Raw genomic sequence first — 27,890 nt, forward strand, 5'->3', positions numbered from 1 at the left:
TAATTTATTGGATATCAGGAAGACATAGGATCAAATCCTTCCTCAGACACAAACTTAGCTGTCAAATGATGAGAAAGGCTCCAAACCTTCCCTAAGCCTATTTTGTCATCTGTAAAATGGGAATCATTTTATCTGACAGGGCTATTGAAGATCATTTGAGACAACTTATATAAAGAGATAAAATGACTATTATGTTCAAAGTATAAGCTAATTTCAACTCACATTTTGCCTTCTTGCAACTGCTACCAATTGTACCACCTGAAGAAATGTTTCTCTCCAAAGAAAAAGCTCTTCTGTGTTATTTCAAATTTGAGATAAATTCCTTTGTTGTTTATATAATTAGCTATTTTACTTGGATTATAACAACACAAACTCAACCTGAAAAGACAGGATATTGGACTCAAAAGGGCATTAACCTTAAAGTTATTGGTGTCTGATCCAGTTTGAGTTCTGGTTCTGACACTCAGAATTGTAACTGTAACTAGAGCTGGGTGAATGGAGCTTTGACCCAGGATGAAATCAGTGACTTCAAGGCCTCTCTACTATGACAGCATTTTCCAGTTCAATACAGAAACATCTGGCCTTTGCAACTAGTTAACAAGAATAGGGTCTGGAACTGTGAAATCATTGGTCTAGGGAATTCAGAATGAGGAAATTTTCTCTACTAATGTAGATTAGCACTTGCTTTATAACTTAGATTCTTAAAGCATTTCCTAATGCATTAAGAGGTTAATTGATTTGTCCAAGGAAACACAGCCATTTATGTATCAAAGGCAGAACTTGAACCCAGGCCTTCCTGGCTCCAAGGCCAGCTCTCTACTGACTGAACCACATTAGCAAGAGTAACAAGTTAAAACTGGAAATTACCAGATGGCAGCTTCCTCCTCACCCCCATGTCAGCCCCTTCCTGAGCCTACTCCTCCTTCATGCCCTAGTCCTCCACCTTTTGGGGTAACCTGGTCAGTTGCAACTTCATGGCATTCCAGGCTCCCAAGTGAATTGAGAGTGAGTTTTGTGCCAGCTACAAATAGTGCTAGCAGAGCTTTTCTGATACTAGCTCTGAAACCCTGGGAAAGTCACTTTTCCCTTGATAAGCTTTTAGTTTTCTCATTTGTAAAATGGGAAAAACAATAATCACATACTTTTCCCACAAGTAAGAACTCAGTAAATGGGAGTGGTTCTTATTCATCTATACAGCATCCCTGAAATTGGAAAGCAACATTTAGTAGGATCACAGTTTTACAATAAGACAAATAAATGAAGATACAGGGAAATTTGAGAGTCTTGCTTCTGGTGACTGTGAATCAGTCCCAACAGTATTTAAGTCTCCTCCATCCAGACCATGCAGCCTCAAATATATAATTATGCTTCCTTTTAAAATCTTGAGCAACAAGTTTCTCTAAGACATACTTAGTGTATAGCCTTTTCCTTCTCTAAAATTTTAAACTACTTGAAAATAATACAATAAATTTCACTGTGCTCTATGTTCTTGGTACTGGGGTCAAGGAACTAATATCAGGTCAATATGAAATTGAATTTTTATCTCAAAAGGATCGAGCCTGTGTAGTCCAGTTCCTTCTGGTTCTAAGGAGGGGAAGCAAGTCTATGCCTGTTTAAATTGGGATGTCATTGGATAGGGTTTATTGGGAACAATACTAGCATATTAGAGAGGTCTGATAATTGTTAAATGATACTAGGCAGGGACTTTTTGTTGTTGTTAGGATGTTATAAGAATCAAACTCACAAACAAACAAACAAAAACTCAGTAAATAAGACTCTATCATCTCGTTTGAGTCAGGCAAGCCTCTCCTTTAACAATTTTTTTTCCAACTAAACTAGGACCCATTTTCAGAAAACTTGACATGTGAAAATCCTAACTCATTAAACCAATAAATTAGAGGGTAATTTATACACACACACACACACACACACACACACAAATGTATACATGTTTATATGTATATATATCATATTAGAAAAGTATTCATTATTTTACAAAATAATTACAGTAACATGGGTCTAGAGCTGCAAATGGCCACCTATCTGATCTGATGCCATCATTTTACAGATGAAGAACTGAGGCTCAGTGGGGGTTAAGTCATATGCTTAAGACCATACAAGTGAGAACAGAACAAGGATATAAACCCAGGTCCTCTGATTCCAAATGCTTTAATTACAAATACCACAAACCTACATCAGTTGTGTCATTCTACATCAAAATTCCCCCCCCCCACCATTTTTCCATTTAGGCACTATGGCATAGTGGATATGGTGCTGTATCTGTCACCTAGACACCTATCCTCCCTGAGCCTCAGCAATCCCTGTGACTACCTGGACCCAAATTCCTTTCCCTGGTCACCACTCCCTAAATCTGGGGTAAGGAACCTGTGGCCCCAAAGCCACATGTGGCCTCGAGACCAAAGATTCCCCACCCCTGCTCTAAATGTTATATCCCCCACCCTAGTAAAAAGGAAGGTTCATAAGGGCAGCAATCATCTATCTCAGTTTGATATTTTTATCTCTAGTGCCTAGCCCAGTTAATGACTCATAGTAGGTATTTAATGCACGCTTGCTGCTTGCTTGCTTAAATAAGGTGAGAGCTGAACCATTTCCCTATTCCCCATTCAATCCACCACCCCTGCCCCTATATATACCATACCATGAAGTATCGGAAGCTTTGATTTTACAAGTATTCATCATATATGTGTTTGGTTCTAAATTATTAAAATATGCTGTTGAAAGGTTGGAGAGCAAATGTATCAGGGAAGAGTCAAACTAGTGTTAGAAGTCATTACTAGTAGAAAAAAAAACAAGGAATAACATCTTGGCCATTATAACTCAAATGAGGTAGCAATTAAGCAATTCACCAAAAAATATGTATTAAGTGCCAGAGTCTAGACATTTTAAAGGGATCTGATTAACCAATTTCATTTTTTTCTACCTGATTTTTAGGGAATACTTCACTATGCAAAGCAGAAGTATTTATAGATGTCAAAAGGAGATTTTTTTTTCAGGAGACATATGATGAAAACAATTGCTCTTTATCAGAATTACAAAGTCACAAAAGTATTGTCTGAGAAATAGCATAAATGCTGTGGTTGTTAATAAAAAGATAGTCTAATCCCATATTGTCCTTGGGAGGGCCTTGAATTTGGTATTCGTTGGAGGACCCAGATCCTAATCCTTGTTCTGTACAAAAGAACTTTGAAAGACTTTAAAACTCTGATCGATGCAATGACAAAGAATAAAAAGGAAACCTCCTCCTCACTTTGTGCCAGTGAAGTGATAAACTAATAATGCAAAAATGTACATACATTTTCAGATATATGGCTAATGTGGGGATTTGCTTTTGCCAGACTGTGTAAATACACATGGAGGGATTAAAAGTAAATTCCTCAAGGTTGGGGGGAGGAGGGTATAGTGGGAGGGACAGATTAATGAAATACTTTTTATTTTAAAAATCTTGGGCAAGTCTGTTGCCCTATCAAGGGGTAACTTCATCCATGAAAAGGGAGTGTGGTGCTTGATCACATTCTAAGTTCCAACTGAATTATCCTGTAATTAATCAGATTAATTATTTTATAAGATCAGTCTTTAATCAGTTGGTATCTGTCCTCTAGAAATGCCACTTTAGGTGAGTAAATGAGCACAGAGTCTCTAATTAGATGGGTACAGCCTACATTTTTTAACACTGGAAATGCCCATTCATTAAACAACTATTTCTCTAGTTGCTGCTATGCTAGTTTGGGGAGGAATATGAAGTCTCAATATACATATAGGATCACAAAGAATCAGATACAACTGAAATTACTGAACAATTATTATTATTACCTGAAACTTGCCCAAGGTAGTCCAGGTAGCAGAGCCCTCTGGAAGCTTATGTTCTTTGCTTAAAGTTGTTTTCATTAGAATCTATCATTCTCCTAAAGTAGAATGTAATCTTAAGGGCAAGGATTTCATTCATTTTTTTCTGTTTGTATCTTCAGAAACAAATAGTGCTTGGTACATAGTAGGTGTTTAATAAATGCATGTCAAATTCAATTGAACTTGTCTTTGCTACCACTTTTTCCAAGTGACACCAGTAATAGGTACTTCAAGGTTGGCACTGTAAACAGCCTAGCCATACTTCATAAGATCTGTTGGGATACTTCCCTTAAGCCTTGCTCATTGACTTATTTGGACTTGGCTGAGGCTGTGTAATAGGTGTGTGTGTGTGTGTGTGTGTGTGTGTGTTTTCATCCTCCTAGCATTTCCCTACTTGTATCTAACTTCCAAGAGACCTTATTGTGGGTATCTCTAGAAAGATGGTATTTTTAGGTTTGCTGTTGGAGTCAGAGACTTGCTATCTGGAGGAGGGGTCTGGTATTCTCCATACTTGGCACATATTGTTATTGTTCAGTCATTTCAGTCACATCTGACCTTCATGACCCCATCTGAGTTTTTCTTGGCAAAGATCCTGGAGTGGTTTGCCATTTTCTTCTCCAGCTCATTTGACAGATGAGGGAACTGAGGCAAACAGGGTTAAGTGACTTGCCCAGGGTCACACAGCTAGTGCCTGAGGCTCGATTTGAACTCAGGTCTTCCTGCCTCCAGGGCTGACACTATCCACTCTGCCACCTAGCTGCCCTTACTAGGCACATATGCCTTTAATAAATGCTCTTTGGGTAACTGACTTAGGTATTTGTATGTGTATGTGATCTAAAAGCCACTGGATTTTGTTTTTGTCTTTCTTTGAATCTCTAGAACTTGGCACAGTGCCTGGCACATAGGGGCTTAATGCTTGTTGACTTAACTGAGGCCTAGCTCTGCCTCTCTTGCACATAGTAGGTGCTTCACAAATCGAGTTGAAAGAAAACATAATTTACAGAAATGAATAAAGTTGCTCACCCTCATTAGACACCTAGCTCCTTGAGGGAATGAACATTTTTTTACCCTTTCTTTGTGTCCCCAACTCTGACGGTGCGAGGTACATAGTAGGACCTTAATAAAGCTTGCTGACTTCACAGAAGCCTAGCTCTTTCTCCACTAGGATTCACTGTTTTCCTTGCAGAATAGTAAGTGCTTAATAAATGCTGCAGGAATTGAGTTGAAATTAAATATAAATGGGTAGACTGCAGCTTACATCCATTTGAGAGTAGGAGCATTTTTTGGTCTTTCTTTGCATCCCTGGCTATGTCACGTGGCACGCTGTAGGCATTTAATAAATGCTTGCTGCCCTCCTGAGACTTAGTCCTCTCTCCACTAAGACAATCTCTCCTGAACATAGTAGGCTCTTTATAAACGCTCCGAGACCTGACTAGAAAATGCTTTGCCAGGGGGAAAAGGCTGTCTTGCTTTTCTCCAGCGCCCGGCCCACCACCCATACCCGTTCGGCCTTCTCAGGGTTTCTCTTCTAGTCAGAGCCGCCCACCCTCCACAGCCCGCCCACAGTCCCCCAAGAACCGATACGCGCGCGCTCGCCGCAGGCGGTCCATTCCGCGACCCGCCTCCTCAGCCCAGCTGCGTCTAGCCCGGCCTCCCCCTCCTCCAATCGCCTTAGGGCGCAGGCGCAAGTGCTGCTCGCTGGCTTCTGGCCAAGTTCAATTTAAGAAAAGAAGGGGGGAAGAGGAGGCGGGGTTTAGTTGGGTCTCCGAGCGCCTACGGACTGAGAGGTTCGGTTTAGGAGGGGGGAGTAGGGCTGTTTCGGCCTTCGGGCCAATCCGGTGCGCGCGAGGTGGTGTCTCGCTCCCGAGAGGAGGAGGGAGGGGCGTGACGGAGGGTCTAAGGGGCGGAGCGAAGGGAGAGGGAGAGTGAAGGAAGGCAGTGAGGGAAGCCTCGGCGGGGAACGAGCGCGAGAGCAAAAGCGAGGAGCGAGCGCTGGGCAAGAGTGAGCGCGAGCCGACCACCCCCAGTGCCAGCGTCGCTCCGCCGCCGCCGCGAGGGAGGAGCCGCAGCGCGAGCTGCCAACCGTCCGCGGCGATCACGAGGCGCCTGACTCGGAGGGACCGAAGGCGGAGAACGGCGACGCGTCGGCCGGCCGCTGGGACAGAGGGACGAGGCGGGCGGCGGGCGGGCTCCATGGCGAGGCGCGGCTTGTCCGGCAGCAGCGGTGCAGCCTCCCGGGCCCGCGGGCTCTAGTGCCTCCGGAGCAGTCTTTCGCTCGCTCGCTCGTTCCCCGCAGCCCCGGCACCGGGTCTCGGCCTTCCTTCCTTCCTTCCTTTCTTCCTTCCTTCCTTCCTTCCTTCCTTCCTTCCTTCCTTCCTTCCTTCCTTCCTTCCTTCCTTCCTTCCTTCCCTCTTTTCTTCCTTCCTCCTTCCCTCCTTCCCTTGCATCCTTCCCCGCGCCCTCGGACGGGTTGGCGGCGGCCAAGCCCCGGCGGGAGGAGCAGCAGGAGGAATCCGCCTCTATGATGAAGTTTAAGCCGAACCAGACGAGGACCTACGACCGCGAGGGCTTCAAGAAGCGGGCGGCCTGCCTGTGCTTCCGCAGCGAGCAGGAGGATGAGGTGGGTGCGCCCCCCTCCCCGCCCCTGGCCCCCAGCGGGGTGGCCCGGGCCTTGTGCACGGCCGGGGGGATGTGGGGGGGGGGAACAAAGAGACCTGTTTGGGAGACTCCGCGCCCCGCCGACCCTGTTGCTTTTGGGGGGGAGGCAGAGACCCCCGAGCAAAGCCGCGTGTTCTCGGGGGATGGGCGCCATCCCTCGCGGTTCATTCGTTCGCGGGCCCCGTGTAGGTGTGTGACCCGCGTCCTTTGTCTTCTCCACGCCCCCGCCCCCACCCCACGCGTTCTGGCCTGCGGAGACCACCGAATGAGCAAATGGGGCAGAAACCGGACGGCGAGGGGCTACTTTAATTTGTCGATTTCAGTTTTGACAAACGTAGTTCTCTGTTTCCCACGAGCAACTTCCTTCCCATTTGATAGCGACAATTAGTGATGGGGGGGGGGGAGGTTGTGAGCGCTGAAAGACTGATCGCAAGGTAGATGGATGACTGGGGGAGGGGAGCTGCCAGTCAGCGCCCTAAATGTCTTGTGTGGGTGTTTGTGTGGCTTGGGAACTGGTGTGGACAGCCCTGGCGACGTCTTCCACTCACCAGCGTTTCTTTCCGATTTAAGATGCCGTACTGCGTTGGGAGCAGAAAAGAACTTTGTTTTGAGGAGCTTAAAAATCACAAAACACTTATTTTCGTTGGTAGTAATGCAAAGTAACAGGGTTTGAAAGGTTTTTCTTTTAGCCGTTTTATCCAGTGCCACAAGAAGGTGTCATACTAAGCGCATGGTTATGGTAGTTTTTTTGTTGCCCTTGCTATAGTAACAGTGTTACTCTCTGATGGTACTTTAGCCTGTGTACTAAATCAGTTTTATTTCAGAAACACCTGAGAATTTAGTAAGTTTATTTCAGTAGAGTTTATTTTCAGATACACCTGAGAGTTTGTCCTTTTCAGGAAAAAGTGTTCTCAGTCTAGCTTCTTTGGGAAACCAGAACCACGAGTTGTGCTAAAGATTCTAGAGAGAAAACAGTTTGTGTGGGGGAAAATGACTAGAAAAAGTAAGTTTTTTGCTTGTTGAGACCACTAAAACTTTACAAATTTTAGTGTCTAGAAAGCCTGATAAAAATTTTTGTAATCCCTGGCACAAAAAATTATTTAGTAGTGGAACGAGAGGAAAGATTTCTGTTTTTATAGTGTGTGGTAAAAAATGAGATGTTAACTATTCTCTTTCGTTCAAAAGAGAGCTTTAGAAATGCATCTCAATGCAACTTTGAACCTCGTGGTTAAAATATTACAATGAAGTTTTGAAAATCTTCAGAAAATTAGAATCTTAAAGAAATTTTTGATGAAGTCTAATTCATTTAAAATACTGCCAACGGTAATAATAGTAGCCTTTCATTTCTTAAGCCCCATAAGTGAGTTTTCCAGATAAATGAGGCTTATCCTGAAGCAGCAGGCATTTTAAACATATATGTGTGTATATATATATGTGTATCTGCAGAAGTAGTTGAATTGTGTAGAGCTCTTTATCTCAATAGTAAGAGGCCCCAGATGGTTCAGCTTTTTTGAGTTGTCATTTTCTTCAGTGTTAGGGATCAGCATTTCTTGGTACTGTCAAAGTTTTTAGTTAAATTCTAGCTACAAACTGAGAAACAATTGGGGTGAGGGGGAAACTTGGTATGGAGGCCTAGTTTCTAATGTATGGTAGGCCTGCAGACCAGGTAACCAATTTGTTGGTATTGTGTATAAAATAAGGGTAGTAGGTTGTGAGTTGAGGGCTTACTGGGCGGGCTCATTTAAAGTGACATCTATTTCAGGTATTCTAAGGTCTTTACCTATTTCCTATTTTGTGTGTTAGGTATTTGAAGTTGAGTTCTGCAGTCTGTGAGGTATTGTTTTTACAGGTAAGATCTCATCCTAATCATGACATCTAGGCTGACTTTGCAGTAGTATAATTTTAGACACTAAAGGACATTCTCAATCTCTGACAAGTTGATGAAACAGTGTAGTTAATTGGCAAGTGGAAAAAATCCTGAACCTAGTTAGAGGACTGTATAAGGTGTCCAAGGACACCTTATAAGGAGTCTGGATTTGTGCAATTGTGTGGGACAAGGGATATGGATAGAGGTAGGGAAAGATAGCTATAAGATGGAGAATAAATGCAATTTCTCTATCATTACACCATCCATAGCTTTTTTAAAACATCTCTTATAACCTCCCTGTGTGTAGAATATATAATCAGGTACAGGAAGTGTCCCCCATTTACTCCAAAAGTCAATTTGTCATTTATCTCGATTCTGTTTACAGAATGTTTCCCTATTTAAAGAGGGTAGTATAGTGGGTGACCCATGAAATATATATATATAGTCTGACCCATGAAAATCTATAGCACTTATAATGTTGCACTATTGCTAATTAAACTAAACTCTCCAGTTTTATTTTGAAGGTAAAGTGCTTTGTAATTCTTAGGAGCTATGTAAATGTGAGTTAGTTGGGAGATGACTGGTTAGGCTTGCTTGTTTGGCCCATAGAAGGAATTTCCCTGAAGTTCCCTGTGAGAAGTTTCCCTAGGTGGAACTAACAGAGCTATAAACAGGGGAAGAAAGCTATAAATTTGCGGGGTAGGAGTTTATGTCCTGGAAGGGTTGGTGGAATCAGTTCTTGGTGCCAGCCAGCAGGTGGTACCACTGGCCCAGGAAGACTTGGTTGCTATACAGAGCAACTACTTTTTTGGTTGTTTTCCTTGGAGTCAGGAACCTGGAGAGGTTAAGGAGGAAGAGAGAGGGGGAAGTTTACAGCTGACCATTTATAAGTAGAAACTGAAGCTTCTAGGTGGCATAGTAGATAGAGTACTTGGCCTCAAGTCAGGAAAATTCAACTTTGTGAGTTCAGATTTGGCCTCAGAAATTGACTGTGTGACCACCCTGGGCAAGTCACTGAACCCTGTCTGCTTCAGTTTCCCCATCTGTCACATGAGCTGGAGAAGAAAATGGCAAACCATTCCAGTATCTGTATGTACCAAGAAAACCCCAAATGGGATCATGAAGAGCAGACAGGACTGAACAACATGTAGAGAAGATAGGTACTTTTTGGTCATAGTGACTTAGGTTCTTGAGACCTGAAAAAGCACTGGTTACACATTCTTTTTAGTGAATTCACTAACTCTCAGAAAGAGAAAAAAAACCAAAACATTGTTTCTTTGGGTTATCTCCACCATGCACAATTTAACATTAATTTTAACCATGGGGGGGGGGGTTGTTGTTGTTTTTACTATGCCTTTGCTTATAATGTTCCACACTTTCCCTCAGTTATAGAAGATAACAGCACCTAGCTGCCTGCTGAGCTCACAGTGGGTGCTTACTACTTGTTCTGTTCATTTTTTTCCCCTATCATGCTGACAATTTCTATAGAATCTTTGCTTATACTATCCTGATTTATATATAAAAGTTAATTATTGGACACTATAACCTATGGAGAATAGAAAGGTTAACCTCTAAATTTTTTGGTGATCTATGTCAATTAAAACCATAAGGATCCATGATTTTATAATTGCAAGTACTCCCCCACCCAGTGACAAATCATTTCCCAAACTTAGTCTTTGAGTACATTGGCCTGAAAATTCATCCCCCTTTGGATAAATAAGTGACGACTCTCAGGTTATCTAGACTGGTTCTCTAATAACTGACATTGCCTTTGGGTATCTCTGTCCAGCTTGATTTGGAAACTTCCAGAACATCTAATAAGCCAGGCTAACTCTGTACTGTGCTGTACAGGACAGTAATGCAGATAATTTCAACTAGGACATGCAATTTGTTTTTGTCTTTCATCACAAGTTCCTACTAACATTTCCTGGATATCATTAGAGCAAAAGTTACTGAAGTGAGTACAACAACCTTATTCAATAACATTTTACTTACCCAGGATATAGCCAAAAATTAAGCAAAGGAACCCTGAGAAGCCAAGCTAGCCTTCAGAAAGTCTCATATTATAGTATTGTATTTGATTGACCTGACCTGATTGTACTTTATGTAATTCTGGCAGTTTGGGGTTATCTAGATCAGGAAAAATTTGTTAGAAAAGCAACTGAGGGAAGTAGAAACTATAAAAAAGCAAGTATAAGACCTAGTGCTGATCCGTTTCCTATAGGGATAAAAAATCCATATAATTCAGTAAGCCTTGAACATTAAAGCTAATGACCCAGAGTCAACAGTAAAATGATAAGTTGTGTTTATTATACTATTTTTAAAACTGTGTTGGGGGTATACTTCAAAAGAATTTCATTAAAAGAATGAAGTTGGGTGTTTTATGGGAGAAAATTCCTTCATGTGGAACATTTTTGGGTGTTTTTCTCAAATCCTTGACTCAGGTGAGGCAGTTTAAAATAGTGTTGGGGAGCAACAGTAGATCTAAATATTCAAACTACTGGAGCTGCCTGTTGTAATAATTGTTTCTAGTCAAGAGTAAATTTCTTCCCTTCCTTATTGTACTCTTGTTTTTCTTTGGTCTTTTTTGAGTATGATTCCTCAAAATCTGATTTTGGCCACCAGTCCTTCTAGAAACTAATGCAAATCATTCATATGGTTCCTACCAAATTGTTAATGAAGACCCATTCATTGATCTTGATGAGGGCTGACACATTTTCCATCATTTCCCAGATTGAAAGTTGCAAGCCAGCAAAGTCTTACTGTCTTACTGTAGGTATGATAAAGAGTATTAATTCTCTAGTAGTACAATGACATTGACTAGTTGTGTGTGTATCATTCCTTTTTTAAAGAAATATATCAAGTCTTTTTCTTCTGTAACTTGTAATAATTTTTAATGGCCAATTTTTTGTAGCCAGTCTCTTTTCTTAGTTAAAGCATTCAGGCTAATAAGTATCACATGATGTTTGACATTTATATAGCACTTTACAAACTTTCTCTTTTGATCCTCACACTTTCCAGCCAGGTTGATATTTCCATCCATCCAGGATGATAATTCATCCCTGGAGAGGTTAATTAAGTTGTGCACAGCTTGGAGTCATATCTTTGGAGGGGTTTGAACCCGGATCTTGCTGACACCGGCATGCTTTGTCTTATTCCTGACTCTTGACAAGGCATTTATAGTAGGACATACTTAGAGCATACTTGCCTAGTCCAGTCCTTTTATTTTGCAAGTCAAGAGCTAGAGTCCACAGGGTTGAAGTGACCCTGCCCCAGGTGATTTAAAGCAATTGGGGTTAAGTAACTTGTTCAAGGTTACATGGCCAGTTATTTCTGGGTGTGGTACTAAGTATCTGAGCCTGGATTTGATCCCCAGGTCATCCCAACACTGGGGCTGGTGCTCTTACTCACAGAGCCACCTGGCTGCCCATGACCAGATTTTTTAACCAAAAGTAATTGACTTATGCTATAATTGATATCTTGAGTGGGAGTAATGTTTCCTATAAATGTTATGTGATAAGATCTGAAAACACTTTGGCTTTGTTTTGTTCATGATTTCTCTTGCCACTGCTGCTTGACAAGTGTTCTTTGGATCTGGAGGCAAACTAAACATTTTTTTCATCTTTTCAAGGAAAATAAAAAGGAAGACAGCTTATTTAGAATCCACTTCTTAAAACTCAGATCTACAACCTTATTAAAGGATATTCTGGAATGGCTAACATAGATTGCTTGGTACACTTGATACTTGGGTGCCATCCATTGACAATTGGCAGTCAGCATCCTCTGCTGTCCATTTTCTTTTGAAAAATTGTATTTTTCATTCTGCACTTTAAAAGAGCATTTCCATATGGAGCAGAACATAAAGAAGATTATATATGAAACACTGGCTCTCTTTCATACTCTATTTCATGCTGCTTCCTTCTTTTAAGTATAATAAAGTATATATATATACATATATATACTTTGAAAATTGTGCTTCCTTCTGAATCTTTCTGTGCATTTAAAAAAATTTTCATTAGCTTTTTTCATCACTTCCCTACTAAAATTTTGTAATTTTATAAGTTAGTAAACATCAGCACAGTGACATGTCAAAAAAACGTGTGACTTTGTTCACCTTCTGTGCCATATGTGTGGATGGGAAACCCACAAGAGCTAAAATGGGTTGGATTATTGTGATAGAATTGTCAGGTATTTTCGAGGCTTCTTTGTCAAACCACTACTAATAAGTAAATGTGCCTCTGAGAAGAAAAGGTCTACCTCAAGTTTCAGGCAAGATGGAGTACATGCACCTGAGATATACTCTCATTATATAGTGTGGCAAGTGCTTTCATACACATTTGTCCTTCTTCATAACTTAACACACAAATGAAAAAACAGAGGCACCAACTAGTTAAATGATTGTTTTCTCTTCCTTCTCCACAACACCCTCCCCCCGCCCCAAGAATTGGATTTCTTTTTCATTTTTCCATGTTGTCTCCTGGAGTGGCCTGAGAACAGACCTATGTCTTATTTTCATGTAATCATGAAATATGTTGCTAACCTGAAATTGCCTTTTCCTTTGAAATAAATTGATTTAGCGGTATTTTCATTTCATAGGGGTTTTTTTAATAGTCTATTAGCATTTAGAACACAATGTTTAAGTTGGACTCTGGTGTCTCTTTATATGATTCATAGCTATGGTTTCCCAACCATAATACTTAAGTGTTTTTTCTTATGTGTATATATATAGTTACCTTTCTTATTCTATGCCTAGTTGTATGCAATGGGGGACAGATAGAAGAAACATTCTTATAGTTAAAGAGAGGGTCTTAGATTCAAGGAAATGAGAAACATTTTCTAATTTTGCTTTTTTATCTCTGATTTGTTGAGTTTTATTTAATATGAAATGTCTATTGAAGTTGGGAATGTCTGTGTCTCTCAACTTGCCCTGCTAATAAAAATCAACATTTTGTGAAAGGTCATTTAAGTTTGAACAGTCATTAAAGGTCATTAAGGTTGAACAGCAACTGTTCAACCCATAGCTGTCCTAAATACTTGATTCTCTAAAACGAATTGGAGCTCTTATAGAAAGACATAGAAATTTGGGGTACCAAAATGAATGCCGTAAACAGTAAATAAGTGTTTCAGTTGGCTTGAATAGTGTAGAGCTGAGAGTTTGTGTAGGATTAGGCTGTCAACTGTGGATTTGAGTGATGCTGGCATGTTTTATGACTATTTGGCCTTTAGAAAGTCAAAGATGAACGTGCCACTGTAGCCATTTGGCATTTTATATCCACACTATATGGCAAAAACAGATTCTGATTACCTCAAGCCTGAATATCTGCGTCTCTAGACTTCTGATTGTTCTAACCATCACCTCATAGTCATTGACTCTACTTGTTATATATCACTTTCCTAGATGAGGAATTAACAGTCTCAGAATAACTTCTATGTCACTTTAATAGTTTTCAGGGACTTTTAACGTTTTCATTTATTCCAGAAACCCTGTGAAGAAAGCAGGTAAGTCATTATCACCAATTTACAGTCACAGAGGTCAGAACAATTTGGCCAATGGTTATTAATGTAAGTGGATGACTGAACCCAGTTTGCTTTTGAGCTTAGACTAGTATTTTTTATAGGTATACCTGCTACACACACACACACCTACCTCTCTTCAACTTGCTATATGTAGCTGTTAAATGTTTTTTTATAAAAGTAACTTTCTTTTTCCAAAATGGAACTTGAATAGAATAGAATGAATTGAATGAACTTGAATAGAATGGACTCTTACCAAGGCTATTCAGATGTGTTAGAAAATAACCTGTGGTCCTAGGGCCATATACCACCAATCCTAATTTTGGAATATCCTGTTGTACTTCCTAACATCTCAGGTCACAAAATTAATTTATTTCATAAAATTAATATACCTGTTTTGAAGTAGGGAGAGGGCAAATAAATGCTCCAGCTGTGTACATAATTCTAAAAAAAATGCAAAGAAAGACCATCCTAGTTATTTTCTGGGAAATGGCAGAATCCAGTGCTCCATCAGCAAGTAAAATTCTTAAGTGTGGCAAGAATACATTTATATCTAAAACTGTTTCATGTGGGTAGGCAAATTATTTAAAATATTAATTTTGACTCAAGAAACTCTTGAGCTAATAATTTAATAAAATGCTCACAACTTGCTAATTAAAATATGACCAGATTTTTTTTTTAAAGCAATTGGGGTTAAGTAACTTGTTCAAGGTTACATGGCCAGTTATTTCTGGGTGTGGTACTAAGTATCTGAGCCTGGATTTGATCCCCAGGTCATCCCAACACTGGGGCTGGTGCTCTTACTCACAGAGCCACCTGGCTGCCCATGACCAGATTTTTTAACCAAAAGTAATTGACTTATGCTATAATTGATATCTTGAGTGGGAGTAATGTTTCCTATAAATGTTATGTGATAAGATCTGAAAACACTTTGGCTTTGTTTTGTTCATGATTTCTCTTGAATAAGTGCACTAGTGCAATCTTTCATTCCTTAAAAGTCCCAGTGTGATATTCAGTAGATTATGATGCAGTTTGTGGGTATTTCTTTTCATGGATCCAACCCATTCCTATGGTTTCATTTTATGCAATCTTTATGCCATATGTTCCTCTGTCACAGAAAATCTACCTAACTTGCTAGAGGCTTACCTCTAGCTCTTGTACTGTTTAATGGATGCCAGTTCAGGCAGTGATTATCATGTGTTTTTTTCCCACATCCTTGGTTGTGAAAAATCTCATCAGCACATTACAGGAGAATCATGCATGTGACTATTGATCTGTACAGTTCATCACCAAGCTAGCTGAAACTGGTTTAGCACACCCTTTTACAACCGTGGCTTTAAAGGGTCTCATATAGTGTCTTTCTAAAAGGAAAGTATTTTCCATTGTTGTATACAGATGAAGAAAAACATGAGCAAGCAAATGATTGTCAGATATTATTTCATCTGGCTTTCTGAAATAATACAAATGGAGACTCAGTTTCATATCCACTGCTCAGTTTTTCTTCTAAAAAACTAGGGTGAAGAGGTGATCCATGTTATTCTGTCAAGTTCTGGTGCTATTTTTTTCCCCATAAACAAATGGACAGTTTTGTAAGGTACTGAAATTCTCATTATTGATGAAAGGTAAACAAATGGTATGACACCATTTGCTGAAGATTGTTATAGAGGGGGATTCATTCATCTGGACAGAAGTTTGAATTTTTAAGGTCTCTTCCAACTGTAAAGGATCCTGGGTTAGGAGCACTAGATTTGGTGGTGGTGGAGTGCCTGGATTCTTTTCCCAGATCCTGAATTTGTGTCTGGATAACCATAGCCTCATGAGTCTCATTGTACCCAGCTAAAATGGGAAATAATACCTTTACTACCTCAGGGTTCTTATGAAAATAAATTATTTTATAAACATTAAAGCACTTTAGATGAGAGTGGTAACTAAATACTAGAACTTTTATTTTATTTTATTTTTTTAAGCAATTGGGGTTAAGTAACTTGCTCAAGGTTACACGGCCAGTTATTTCTGGGTGGGTACTAAGTGTCTGAGCCCGGAATTGATCCCAGGTCATCCCCGACTCTGGGGCTGGTGCTGTTACTTGCTGTGCTACCTGGCCGCCCCAATACTAGAACTTTTAATAACAGGCTTAAAGTAATTTCAAAAATTCTAAGAACTAGAACTTTGAGTATTCATTTGTTTTAAAACTCTTTGAATTGAGATTATTTAACTTGTATACAGTGAACCATATCTGTGAACATTTAGGAATTTTGGAAAGAATCTATAGTTCAGTATTGGTGATTTGAATTTTTGCTTTTGTCTTTTAAGAACTGCAATTGTATCAGTTTAGCTATAAAAAAGTATTCAGCATTCCTTGACAAGCTACCATCTACACACTGAAAATAAAATAAACTCTTTTGGGAATTTCTAGGATGGGAGAATTAGGGGAAGGAGGAATTGATAAAGTTGTGAAAACATGCTAGTTCCATAATTAAAAGATATTGATTCCCTTGTTTAAAGCAGGATACCTTCTCGTTCTACTGACTAAGGAAACACTATGAAGTATAATTCTCTACTTTCTAATTTTCATAAAAAATTTGAATATAGATGTGCCTTACTTTAATATAGACCAAAATGATCTTACTGAATAGTGCCAATATCCCCAAACTTTATTCTTGGAACCTAAATTGAACAGCTGTTGGGTTTTCTGCATGTAGTTTTCAGATATAAGGAAACTATATAGTTTTGTGATATTTGCAGATACAAAAATCAAAGTGGCATTCAACTATTAAGATAATTTTAAACTTAGTTTATGTTATCAAATTTTTTTAAATATAGAAATTCATACTTTCAGGACACTGCCAAACTCTAGTGGTCTTTCTTTTCTTTTTAGGTAGGATCATGAGAATTGGTAGGGACCTCACAGGCCATCTAGTCTAACCTTTTAATTTTACAGATGAGGAAACTGAGACCCAAGGAAGTAAAGTTGCTTGTTAAAGGTCACATAGGTAGCATTTGTTAGAACCATGATTTGAGTCAGTTATTTGACTCCCAAATTCAGAGATATTTCCACTGTATCTTGCTGCTCCCTTTGTTCCCTTTCTTAGAAACTTACTTTTTAAGTAAAGAAAATAGGCTAGTGTCCTGTACAATAGTTTTTAGGTAAAGACTTTTTGCTTTACTATGAGTATTTCAAATTCAGTATATAACATTTTGGTAATAGAATTGTGTTTAGTTGCCTTTTAATTGTATCCAGCTCTTTGTGACCCCATTTGGGGTTTTCTTGGCAAAGATACTATAGTGGTTTGCCAATTCCTTCTGTCCAGCTCATTTGACAGATGAGGAAACTGAGGCAAACAAGGTTAAGTGACTTGACCAGATACATCTAGTAAGTGTCTGAGGGCAGATTTGAACTCAGAAAGGTGAACCTTGTAACTCAAGGCCTGGTACTCTGTGCACTTTGACGCCACCTAGCTGCCCCAGAAAGAACTAGGCAGTATCTTTAAAAGCAGCACTAGTTAACCGATGGTTAGCCACTCTGCCAGCATTAAAACTTTGAACATCACAAAGCATATATATGCTATATATTAGTTGTTAGGCATAGCATATAGGTTGTAGTTTGCCTTTTTCGCTATCAGTCGCTGGATGAATCTGTGCCTGGTTTGGACAATCCTCTAAAGAGGTTAAACAAGCACTTTATCCCTTGGGCCTCGGTTTCCTTTTCTGTAAAATTAGATGGTTAGACTAGATGGCCTGTGAAGTACTTTTCAGCTCAGATCCTGTAAAAAAAAAAGACTCCTAGAATTTGTCAGTGTCTTGAAAGTATTATTTTCTATGTTAAAAGAAATTTGATAATATAAACATAAGTTCACGTTATCTTACTATTTAAATGCCCTTTAATTTTAGTATTTTGCAAATATCACAGAACTATAATGACAGTTACCTAATATCTGAAAACTTTGCAGAAAACCCAACTGCTGCTCAATTTTGGTTCTAAGAATAAAGTTTAGGGATATTAGCACTATTCAATAAGATCATCTCTTAGACCCTGGAGATAAGGTTTGGTATAAGGGTATAAGGTTTGGACAGAACTCTGAGGGTCACCTGTGTTTTAAGGTCATAAAGGAGAATGAAGAACATTTAGAAAGGTGGAGGGCCACTCATCAGTGTCATGGAATACTTGGGAGAGGAAAGCTGTCAAAAAGAAGGGCTAGCAAATAGTGAGGTGCTGAAGAAAAGAAGTCAAAGAAGGAAAGAAAGAACAAAGTGATCCTGGAAAATTTTAGTAGAATAGTGAGTGAGGAAGGAATGCCACAGCACTGAATGGAAGCAGGGAAATGTGATAGTGAAGAGGAACAGAAAAGAACACTTTTGAAGGCTTAGCAGGAGTCATCTGAAGTTTTCCTAGTTTTGTTAGCATAGGAAAGACCTGAACAAATTTGTACACTTAGGAGAAAGGAGCTAGTTAGGAGAGATGATTAATAAAAGGCCTAATTAGGTAGAAGGGATTACCCCTGTAAGAAGGGTGGACGTTTAGCTTAATTATTATTTTAGTAGCATTCTACTTATGTGCTAAATACATAGTCAAAATAATACTTGTTCAAAAGGTTGAACTATCTAGTTGGAGAGAGGTGTAAGACGACCCTAAAACTACTTTGAGCATGTATCAGATATCTGCTCTGCATATAACAGTTTGGCTCTGGTTGAGATAGCTTAAAATATGTAAACTCCCTCCTTTGGGAGTCTTGGGATATCTAGTAGGAGGAGCATTGTACATAACCAAGGTTTAAAACAGTTTATTCAGAAAATAAAGTGCATTTGTAAGAAATTAACACTTTCTGCCAAAAACCTTTGTCTACAGAAGGGTACAGTAACAATTTTGCTACCTTGGGATTCCTATTCCTAATCTGGAAAGACACTGATGTTCAGTCCTTGGTTTTTTCTGTGCTTGTTAACATGGATGTCAGTTTTTGCTCTAAGATTCTAGAAACTTGCCTGTCAGGACTGAAGTAGGGGCCTGATAGCACCAAACGAGAGTAGGACTGTGGGGTTTTAATGTGAATAGTTTCTAAGTGGGTGTTTGTTTATGCCATATAGATGGAGACTAGCCCAGATTCCTGGGTCTTAAAGGACATTAGTAAATTGAACTTGGTAGTTTTTGTTTTGGGGAAAAGCATTAAAAAAACAGAAGGTATAAGTGAAAAATGTAGCCATTTGTCTATCAGGTTTTATCACTTTAGTTGGTTAACCAGTTATGGAAAATCACAGGTGAGCATTGCATTCATCTCACATCTCATCTCTTCTTTACACTAATACTGTAAAGTCTAAATACCAGTCCCTGCAGTTGGAGGGAATTCAGGAATTCACATTCTTTCCTGTGGCTATAGGGGTGTGGTTTGGGCAGGGTGGGGCAGGAGATGATCATTGGAACAGCAAATCAAATAATAAGTCTATTTTGATGGCCTACTCTAGGGTGTCTTTTAACATCTTTTGTATGGATGAAATCAGTTAAACCTAATGCTTTACTATATGCTTTGTCCTGGGGAGTGAACTGCCATTTGTTGGCCAGAGTACATTGAAATTAAACCAGTGACAGCTTTTTGTTTTGTCTAGAGTCATGCCATCTATAAATGTGTCTCAGTGCTCAACTGTTCTGACAACCCCTATGAGGAAGGCAGGGCAGCTATGATGAGTAAGTAGTGGGTACAGGTGAATGATTCAGCAGTAGAAGCTCAGCATCTGAGCCACTTCAGAATAATGTGCTTGAAGTAAATCCCCTCTACAGCATTGAAAGAAGTGATCAACCAACTTCTGGATAAAGACTTTTAGGAGTGGACAAGCCATTCCACTTTGGAAAACTTCCTATTTATAGGAAAGTTTTGCTTAAATCCAGTAAGTCTTCTTCTTGGCAAATGATACACATTGTTTTTAGTTTTCTTTCTGACAGTTTAATATCTCCACCTGAGAGCCCTTCAGATATAGGAAGTCAGTAACCTTATTAACTATGTGTTCCCCATTCCACTGTGCTGCCCCCCTCAAAGTCTTTGTTTCTGTATTTCTTCATCCCATTTTTGGAGATCCATGACTTAGTTCTCATACCATGCTGGTTGTAATTTTTTGCAAATTTCATACCTAAAATTCAGTTCCCCAAACTGATAAATGGTAGAGAATCGACAGGTATTTACTTTGTAGTAGGCACTGGGGACACAAATGAAAATTTTTTTTTACTTGCATAATGGACAGTAATACTTAAATATAAGTACTACTTATATATAAGCATGTTCACTCATTTCAGTCGTCTGACCTGTTCAGGTTTTCTTGGCAAAGATACTAGATTGGTTTGCCATTTCCTTCTCCAGCTCATTTGACAGATGAGGAAACTGAGGCAAAAAGGCTAAAGTGACTTGCCAAGGGTCACCCAACTAATAAAATGTCTAAGACCAGATTTAAGCTCAGGAAGATGGTCGGTACTCTTATCTGCTATACCCCCTAATACCCTGCTATATAAGCATATGCAAAGTAAAAACAATAGTTCAGTCAAGATAGTATGAGACAGAGGTTTCATGAAATAAGTCAGGGATCCTTCAAAGGTTTCATACTTCAGCCTTGCTTTAAAGGAAGCGGGAAGGGGGGGGAATTCTGTGAAGTGGAAGGGAAGGGATGGAGAGCATTCCAGGCAAGGGGGAGAAGCAACCAGTATAAAGGCAACAGAGATGAGAGATGGAGGAACAGAGAGAAGGCCAATTTAGCTACATCATAGTAAAATGATGCTGGAATTGTATTAATCCATCAGTACACATATCTTTGAAACAGGTACTTCAGATAGATTTATCCAGCAAGCTAGATTGTGGTTAGACAATTTTCAAGCTGGAATCCCTGCCACAAAAGCTGCTATGCTATCTATATAGATGCAAATCGTTGATAACTTCATTTAAAAGAATAAAATTGTAGGTAACTTCAAAAGAAAGCAGATGGGATATGGTGGAGATAAGTAGGTTTTAGCATATTATGGAGAGGCATAAAAGATTTTTAAGCATATATACAAAAAGAGATGGGCTAATCATATGAGTGAGAATTAGATAATCCATGTTACACTAGTATCACTAGTATCTAGACTCTATATCTTCCATGTATGACTCTTAAGTTGGTTGATAAGATGGCTGAATCACATTTCTTTAAAAAATGTACCAACCCCTTGCAAAAAGGGACCAAACATTTTAAAACTCAGAAAAGGAAGTATAAACATGCTTTCACAACAGGTGTAACTTTCAAAAATACATTAGAAACTTACTGACATGCTTTACTTAACTACAGAGTTGAGTCAGAAGTAAAAACTACTTTGAATTCTTTGTTTCTGAAATAAAATTATGGAAATGGACTAAAGTAGGACATCATTAGTCACCTCAAAGATCTCATTGGCCAGATTCTGGCATTAACTAGAACTTATTCAGTGGTCACCTGACTGCTCACCAGCAGAATCTAGGTGTAGGGTGTTTGGAAAGGTGAGCTTACAGAAACTTTTAGATAGTTAATAGTTCATAGTTAGGTGCCTTCAAAGCACTTCACACTCCATGAAGGTGAGTAATCTCATTAGCCAACTCCTGCTTTCCAGGTAAGGAAAGTGATCTTCAAGGGGGTAAGTGAGTCACCCCACAGTCAGTACAGGTTATTGTGAGATGGGGCTTGGAATCAGAAGACATGGGTAGAAGTCCAGCATTCCTTCCATTGTATCTTTCTCTTATTTGTAATTAAAGGCTAGGGTCTAACTCAATATGTTTCTTTCAGTGCCTTGACAGCTGGGCACATTCTGGAACATGTGTCAGGGTGGTCTGCTTCTAACCTATCTAGTATGTCTTGTCCCGAGTTCTGTTTGAGTTCTGTCTTAGGGCCAAAGGTGTGGGTGCTATCACTGCAGCTGTTGTGATCACCTTGGGAATGAAAATACAGGGAAATTGCTTTTACCAGGGTGTGAAGGCCCCTGAGGTCAGGTGAGGAAGGAGTACATTCCAGGAAAGGGACTGCTGACTGTCTGAAACAAATCACAGGACCTCAAATGCCAGTTGTACAGTTTTAGACTTTTAATTTGGTAATACAGAATCATGGAAGACATGTGGATACTTGTGTCATAACTGACCTTAACTGCCCCTTGTATAAAATGAAGCTTAACTGATAAAAGGTTTATTAGCCTTTTGGTGGGGAGGGGCAGTAATTTCTAGTAGGTAGTAGCAGTAACTTTCATTTCAAACAGACCCTTACTAGCTTTATGTTACTGCCCAGGCACTCTCTTGGAGGAAGGCAAGCAAAAGTCAAATAGTATTAATAATTGGCATAGTCCATGCAGGATATTATTTTCATTATAAATGTTTATAAATTGTATTTCAATGTAGCTGAGGGGGTGGTAGAGTGTTCAGAGAGCACCAGCACCTCAGGTGTGAGGGTTGCTGAACCCTTCTCAGGGCTTCTCATCCACCTTTGGTGTCCATCTTCACCCAACTCACCTGTGACTCAAAGAAACTGTAGGATGCAGAGTGGCCACACCCCAGACACTCACACCGTCAGACCAACTAAGACCAGATTGAGGGTAACCAAGAGTAAGTTTGGAGTATGTGAAGACTTCCCCAGTGGAATGGATGGATGAGAATAATTTGTTCCATTAGCCATAAGGTGACAGGCAACAGACCCTGTGAAGCAGTTAGTGCTTGGTTAGACATACAAGGTCATCTACAGCATCCTGACTTGTCTTGCCCCTGGAATGTGGAAGAGTCATTGAAATTCAGTTCATGAGCAAGTCATTGTCTTGTCTTGATGTCTTTGGTCCTCTTTGAAAATACCTTCCTCTTAATTCACAACTGGCACCAAGATGGCACCATAACCCTAATAGGACTTCTTAGGAAGGAAGGGGGAGGCACAGGTGTGAGTTCAAATATTGATTGTTTCTTGTTAGCAGCATTCATCACAAAATCTCTTAGACTTTTTTTACTTATTTGTAAAATAAAATCTGAGGACTAAATGGTAAAAATTTTATAAATGTCAGTTTTTAGTATTAATAACCACAATTTTGTTTTTATTGAAGTTTGACCAGAGCCCCAAACCCGCATGTGTATTGCCTAAATCTAAGACAGGGTATAGTTAGGAGGTGCTCTTTTTTGTTCTTAACTTTTTTTACCGTTAACCTTACTAGTCATGTACTCAAATGTTAGAAAGCATGCAGGATTGACCTCTTCCAAACATTTGGCTTTGGCTTTTTCCTTGTTTGTAGTTTAAAAACAGGGAGATTCCTGCAAGTTGGGAATAATAACAGTATCACTGATTTAGGGAATGAGTGAAGATTTAAGGGAGAATCTATGGAACAGGGGTGTAAAAGGGAGTATGTTGTAGGCATTGGCAGGGGGAGGGAGGTACAACTAGTGCAAAGGCTTGGAGATGAGAAGCATAGTTTGGCAAAACTGCAGTGTGGTAGTATCCTGAACTAGGCAGGAGACCTGCATGTTAATTCTGGCTGGTAAATCCCTTAATTTATTGAATTATTAAGCCTTCCTAATCTGTAAAATAGGAATCATGATACCCCAGAGGTACAGAGATTAAGATTTACATTGAATTATATATAATTAGCCAATTACATTGGTTAAGATTTACATTGAATAATAAATAAAAGATGCTTTAGTGCTTTTAAAAAAAAAAGTCAGGTGTGGGTGTGGTTGGGTTTTTGTTTTTCATGGAAACATACATCCTTGTTCAACTGAATTCCCTGTCCTTCTTTAGGTAATGGAAATAGTTCATATATTAGTTGCATGTAGTGTTCTTTTCTGTAACTTTTTTTTTGGCATAAGAATTGTTTTAAATGTTCTTTGGTTCATTTTGTTGACACTAAAAGCTTTAACTAAAGCTTTATTTTATGTTCTGTCAGGTGCTGTTAGTGAGTAGCAGTAGGTATCCAGATCAGTGGATTGTTCCTGGTGGAGGAATGGAACCCGAGGAAGAGCCAGGTGGAGCTGCAGTAAGAGAAGTGTATGAAGAGGTGAGACTGTGTATAAACCCGGTGGCTTAAAATGCCTTTTTTTTATGGGGATGTATTTTTGTCCCTCCACACAAATTCAGGTTAAAAGTGCAGGTTGAGGTTTGAATTCTAGTAGTCATATGATGGGGAACAAGTCACACTAAATGCTCAGCCCCTTGGGGAAAGGGTGGGGGGTAATAGTCCCCCTTGCCTGTATCATATTGTTGGTGTGGGAAACATTTTACAAGCTTTTAAAGTGTTTGAAAAATGTCAATTCCCTTAGGGGAGCAGTCAGCCTCATTTGGCATAATCAGAGTGTGACTCTGTAGTTTAACTGTTTAAACTGTCTGAGTTTAACTGAAATCATAGAAATTATGGAAGACTTGGGGGGATACAAATCTAAAGAAACCTAAACAGTATTTTGGGGGGAAGTAATGAATGCCATGAATATTAAAACATTTAGAGAGAATTGTAGTCATAGTTGAAAATAAGTTCTGAGCTTTTTCCCTGGGGGAAAAAGAATGAGTCTAGATACCACCATATGCCGCAGCCAAAAAGACCGTCCCTGTTTGATACCATCAAAAAGGATACCAATAAGGGAAAGGTCCCTTCCAACATTTCATAGGATCCTGTGATGTCTTATCTAAAGAAGTGGGGGAATGCTGCATTTGTCAAGCCTACAGAGAGATTTCCTATGGGGAGAATTGTTTAGTTAGTCCTGGTGAGTCAGAGGTTATGATTTTAGACTTTTCCTTGAATGGTGCTAACAAGTTGAACCAATCAGATTTGCAAGTGAATCAAAGCTAGTAACTGAAAATGTAACAAACACTTAAGTGTTTATGAATGAATGAAATAAACCATTGGGGATTTTTAAAAAACAAACAAGAAACAGCTATATTTAGTCACTACCACCTGATTTAGACATGTTTATTAGACTCATCAGGAAAAGCCTGGTGAAATGTTAAATGCAGAGTATCTCAGAATACATCATAAATGAAGGGATAATGGAGCCTATTTCATTTCATAACATTTACATTGTGAATGACATTGTATGTATGACATTTTACTCTCTCTCCCAGAGAACTGATACTGACTTAGTTAAAATCATTTCACATTCATTAACTAAAACATTTCAGGGAGAAATAAAACTACAAAATAATAGTGTGAAAAAACTTTGATACAAAGTTCTCATATTTTGAAGAAGCTAACTTATTATTTATTTGTAGGCTGGTGTCAGAGGAAAATTAGGCAGACTTCTGGGGATATTTGAGGTGAGTTCTAAAAATATCACCGTTCAGCTGCTTAATGTTGTTTAAATTGCTGTTTTCCATGCAGACACAAATCAGGAGTTTCTTCTTCAGGCCCAGTAGCCAAGAAGCTGCCACATTGCCAGCTTTGAATAGATTGTTTCCAGTTTACCAGCCTGATGTTCTTTCCGAAGTACCTAAATATAAGACCATCAAGGAACTGGAGAGACAGGGAGTTTTGTATCCCAGCTATAACCCTTATTGGTTTTGAAAACTCACATTGGATCAGAGACAATACTGGCAAAGGCAAACTAAAGACTCATAGCTAGAAGAAGTATATTTGCATACCTTAGGAACCAGAAAATTATTTCTGTCACCAAAAATTGTTAAGCTCCATCTTGATAGAGACTGGGCTTTCTAGTGTTTCATCAAGGTGAGACTGGGTTCTCGAAGGCTGTGCCAACAAAGTTATAAACACTGGCAGGTCCTATCCAAGCTAGACAGGCTACAAGGATGGACGGAGCAAATACACCATGGTTCTTTCTGAGGATCAGCCAACTAAAGTGAGAGAGGGATTCCAAGTTGACTGTAGCCACATCAACTCTGGAAGATCCAGTTGCTAAAAAAATATAGAAGGAGGAAGAAGAAGCACCTATACCTACAACCCTTGTTAGCAACATGTTCTTTGGTATTTTCTGGTGAAGATGGCTACCTGGAGGGAGGCAGCTTAACTCCTGCATACCCACTCCATCTGAAACCTGAAATTCGTACCAGACTAAAATTCCAGTTAAGAAATCCAATGAGAAGCTAAAAAGAACTGCACAAAAAGTCAGCAAGAATCCTACAGGCAAGAGGAATGGGGGCTATAGGGAAACAAGCCCAGGGACAGATTAGCTCTGTGTCCTGGAGGCAAAGAGTTGATAATCTTTTGGGTGGGATAGTCAGCTTTGTAGCCCCCAACCTTGTAAATACACAGATTTTGGTCTTGTATGTGCTTTGGACAATGGAACTAACAATATCTAGGTCTGTTGTGATTCCAGCCTTTGGGAGGGGAAGGAGAAGCAGGGAGAATAAACATTTATTATATAGCACCTATTATGTGCCAGGCTTGACTTGAGTGGATTTACAAATAGTATTTCAGGATGGAAAGTTGAGAAAAGCTGATAATTGTTTTTGGGAAAGTGGGCAGCAGTTAACTCAGTTAGCTAAAGAACCTTTAAGCCCTGGATCTTCCTATAGTTCACACCTGGATAATTGGTCTTTTTAAATACTGATAGTTTAAAACCAAGCAATCAGGGAACTTCATGGACAGGAACTCTTCTTTTGAAATTGTTTTTTCATAGTTGTTTAGTAGGAAGTGTCATTATTTTATTTATTGATCTGTAAAACTTTTCCTGGGCAACTGAAAATAAATCCTAGTTGCCTGAATAAAATTATAATTCTTATGTTGATGGGAATGGACTTATGTCATAATCTTAAGAATCAAAATAGTTATTAAACACTGTTTACTTTGTTCCTAGCTCTTCAGTTAGCCCTTTTGCAAAAGCTTGTCAAGCTTTTTTACTTTTACAAGTGTTCTATTTACCATTCAGTTATTTGGCCCAAAGGATCTCCTGTTTATGTGCCAGGTTTTGTGAATCTCTGGCCACTTTTCTGTACAATAGAGAAACCAGACATGTTCCCAACGTCATTTTGGGAAGTCGACTTTAATGAGCCATAGGTTCCATGGAGCTCTGTTCCACCACCTAATTTATCTCTTCCATCTTTCGAGACCCAGCCAAATCTTCCATCAAGCCTCCCCAGACTGTTCTGCACATCGGAATGAATCCATCTGGCATTTAACCCTACTTTTGTGCCATTTTTTCAGATAAACCCTTAATTCTCTCACACATAGGCACATAGAACACGTGCCCTATAACTTTATTTTAGAACATTACTTTTGGCCACTGCTCTAAAAGGATGCAGCGGCACCTCAGAATACAGAAAACTTTGAACATCCTAAGAGAAGAGACTCCCATTTCAGAGTATGACTTGAAAATAGCATTCTTCTCTCTGAGGACCTTTTCAGTTGTTCATGATGGCTTAAAGAACTGCCCCTTAGTTTCTAGTCTGAGACCTTGATGCTGAACAATGAAATAGCTCCATCTTCTGGTGAACATTGGAAGTTGACTTTGTTTCTTTTTGTTATACATTAACTTGTGTGCTCAATTCGGGATAGTTACAGTGTGATATAACAGCTTGCTTTAGCCATTTTGGTCAGTATTAGTATTTTTTTTTCTTGAGACTTGCATTTAGTATTATAGATTATTCACTGAGGCAACTAAATTCAGTTATTTTGTGGTATTTACTCAATGCCTAACTTTGCTAAATAAGAAATAGTTTCATATCTTCAGTCACAGAAAGTTGCTATAAACAAAATCCCATTTTAACAAATTTCAGAATATCCAGGTTGCCCTGTAACGACGTTTTCTTGAACCCTTCAAATACTGAGCACCTATGATTTTGTCATTGTAGTTTGTTCCCACAGACACAGTAATCAGTTTTGTTGTTGCCAAAGAATTTGTCACGGGGTCCTCAGATGGCTATCACTTGCACCCTACAGCCATGAAAAAGAACTCTAGCCCTCACCCATATGGTGATGAGGAAGCAGAGCAGGATGTGGACAAGATTAACCCCTAGCCATCTTTATGTTACCTTCTCTTTGAATTGCACACACACACACACACACACACACACACACACACACACACACACACAC

The 27,890-nt window shown here is 39.3% G+C and overlaps 1 protein-coding gene across 2 annotated transcripts in view; it reads left to right on the forward strand.

The window, feature by feature from the left end:
* Positions 1–6,221: 6,221 nt before the first annotated feature.
* Positions 6,222–27,890, forward strand: part of NUDT4 (nudix hydrolase 4) — a 27,167-nt gene continuing 5,498 nt past the window's right edge. Inside the window, exons 1-3 of one of the 2 annotated variants that reach the window (XM_069095166.1) lie at positions 6,222–6,484; positions 23,796–23,906; positions 25,112–25,156. In XM_069095166.1, coding sequence (XP_068951267.1) covers positions 6,386–6,484; positions 23,796–23,906; positions 25,112–25,156 — 255 coding nt within the window. In that variant the 5' untranslated portion in view covers positions 6,222–6,385. The remainder of the gene's footprint in view (positions 6,485–23,795; positions 23,907–25,111; positions 25,157–27,890) is intronic. The other variant, XM_069095167.1, reaches the window with a different exon arrangement.

The sequence above is a fragment of the Petaurus breviceps genome, unplaced genomic scaffold (assembly GCF_028583685.1).
Source record: "Petaurus breviceps papuanus isolate PSGF00001 unplaced genomic scaffold, PetGlider_PUasm1.0 225, whole genome shotgun sequence".
In the NCBI taxonomy this organism is placed as follows: domain Eukaryota; kingdom Metazoa; phylum Chordata; class Mammalia; order Diprotodontia; family Petauridae; genus Petaurus; species Petaurus breviceps.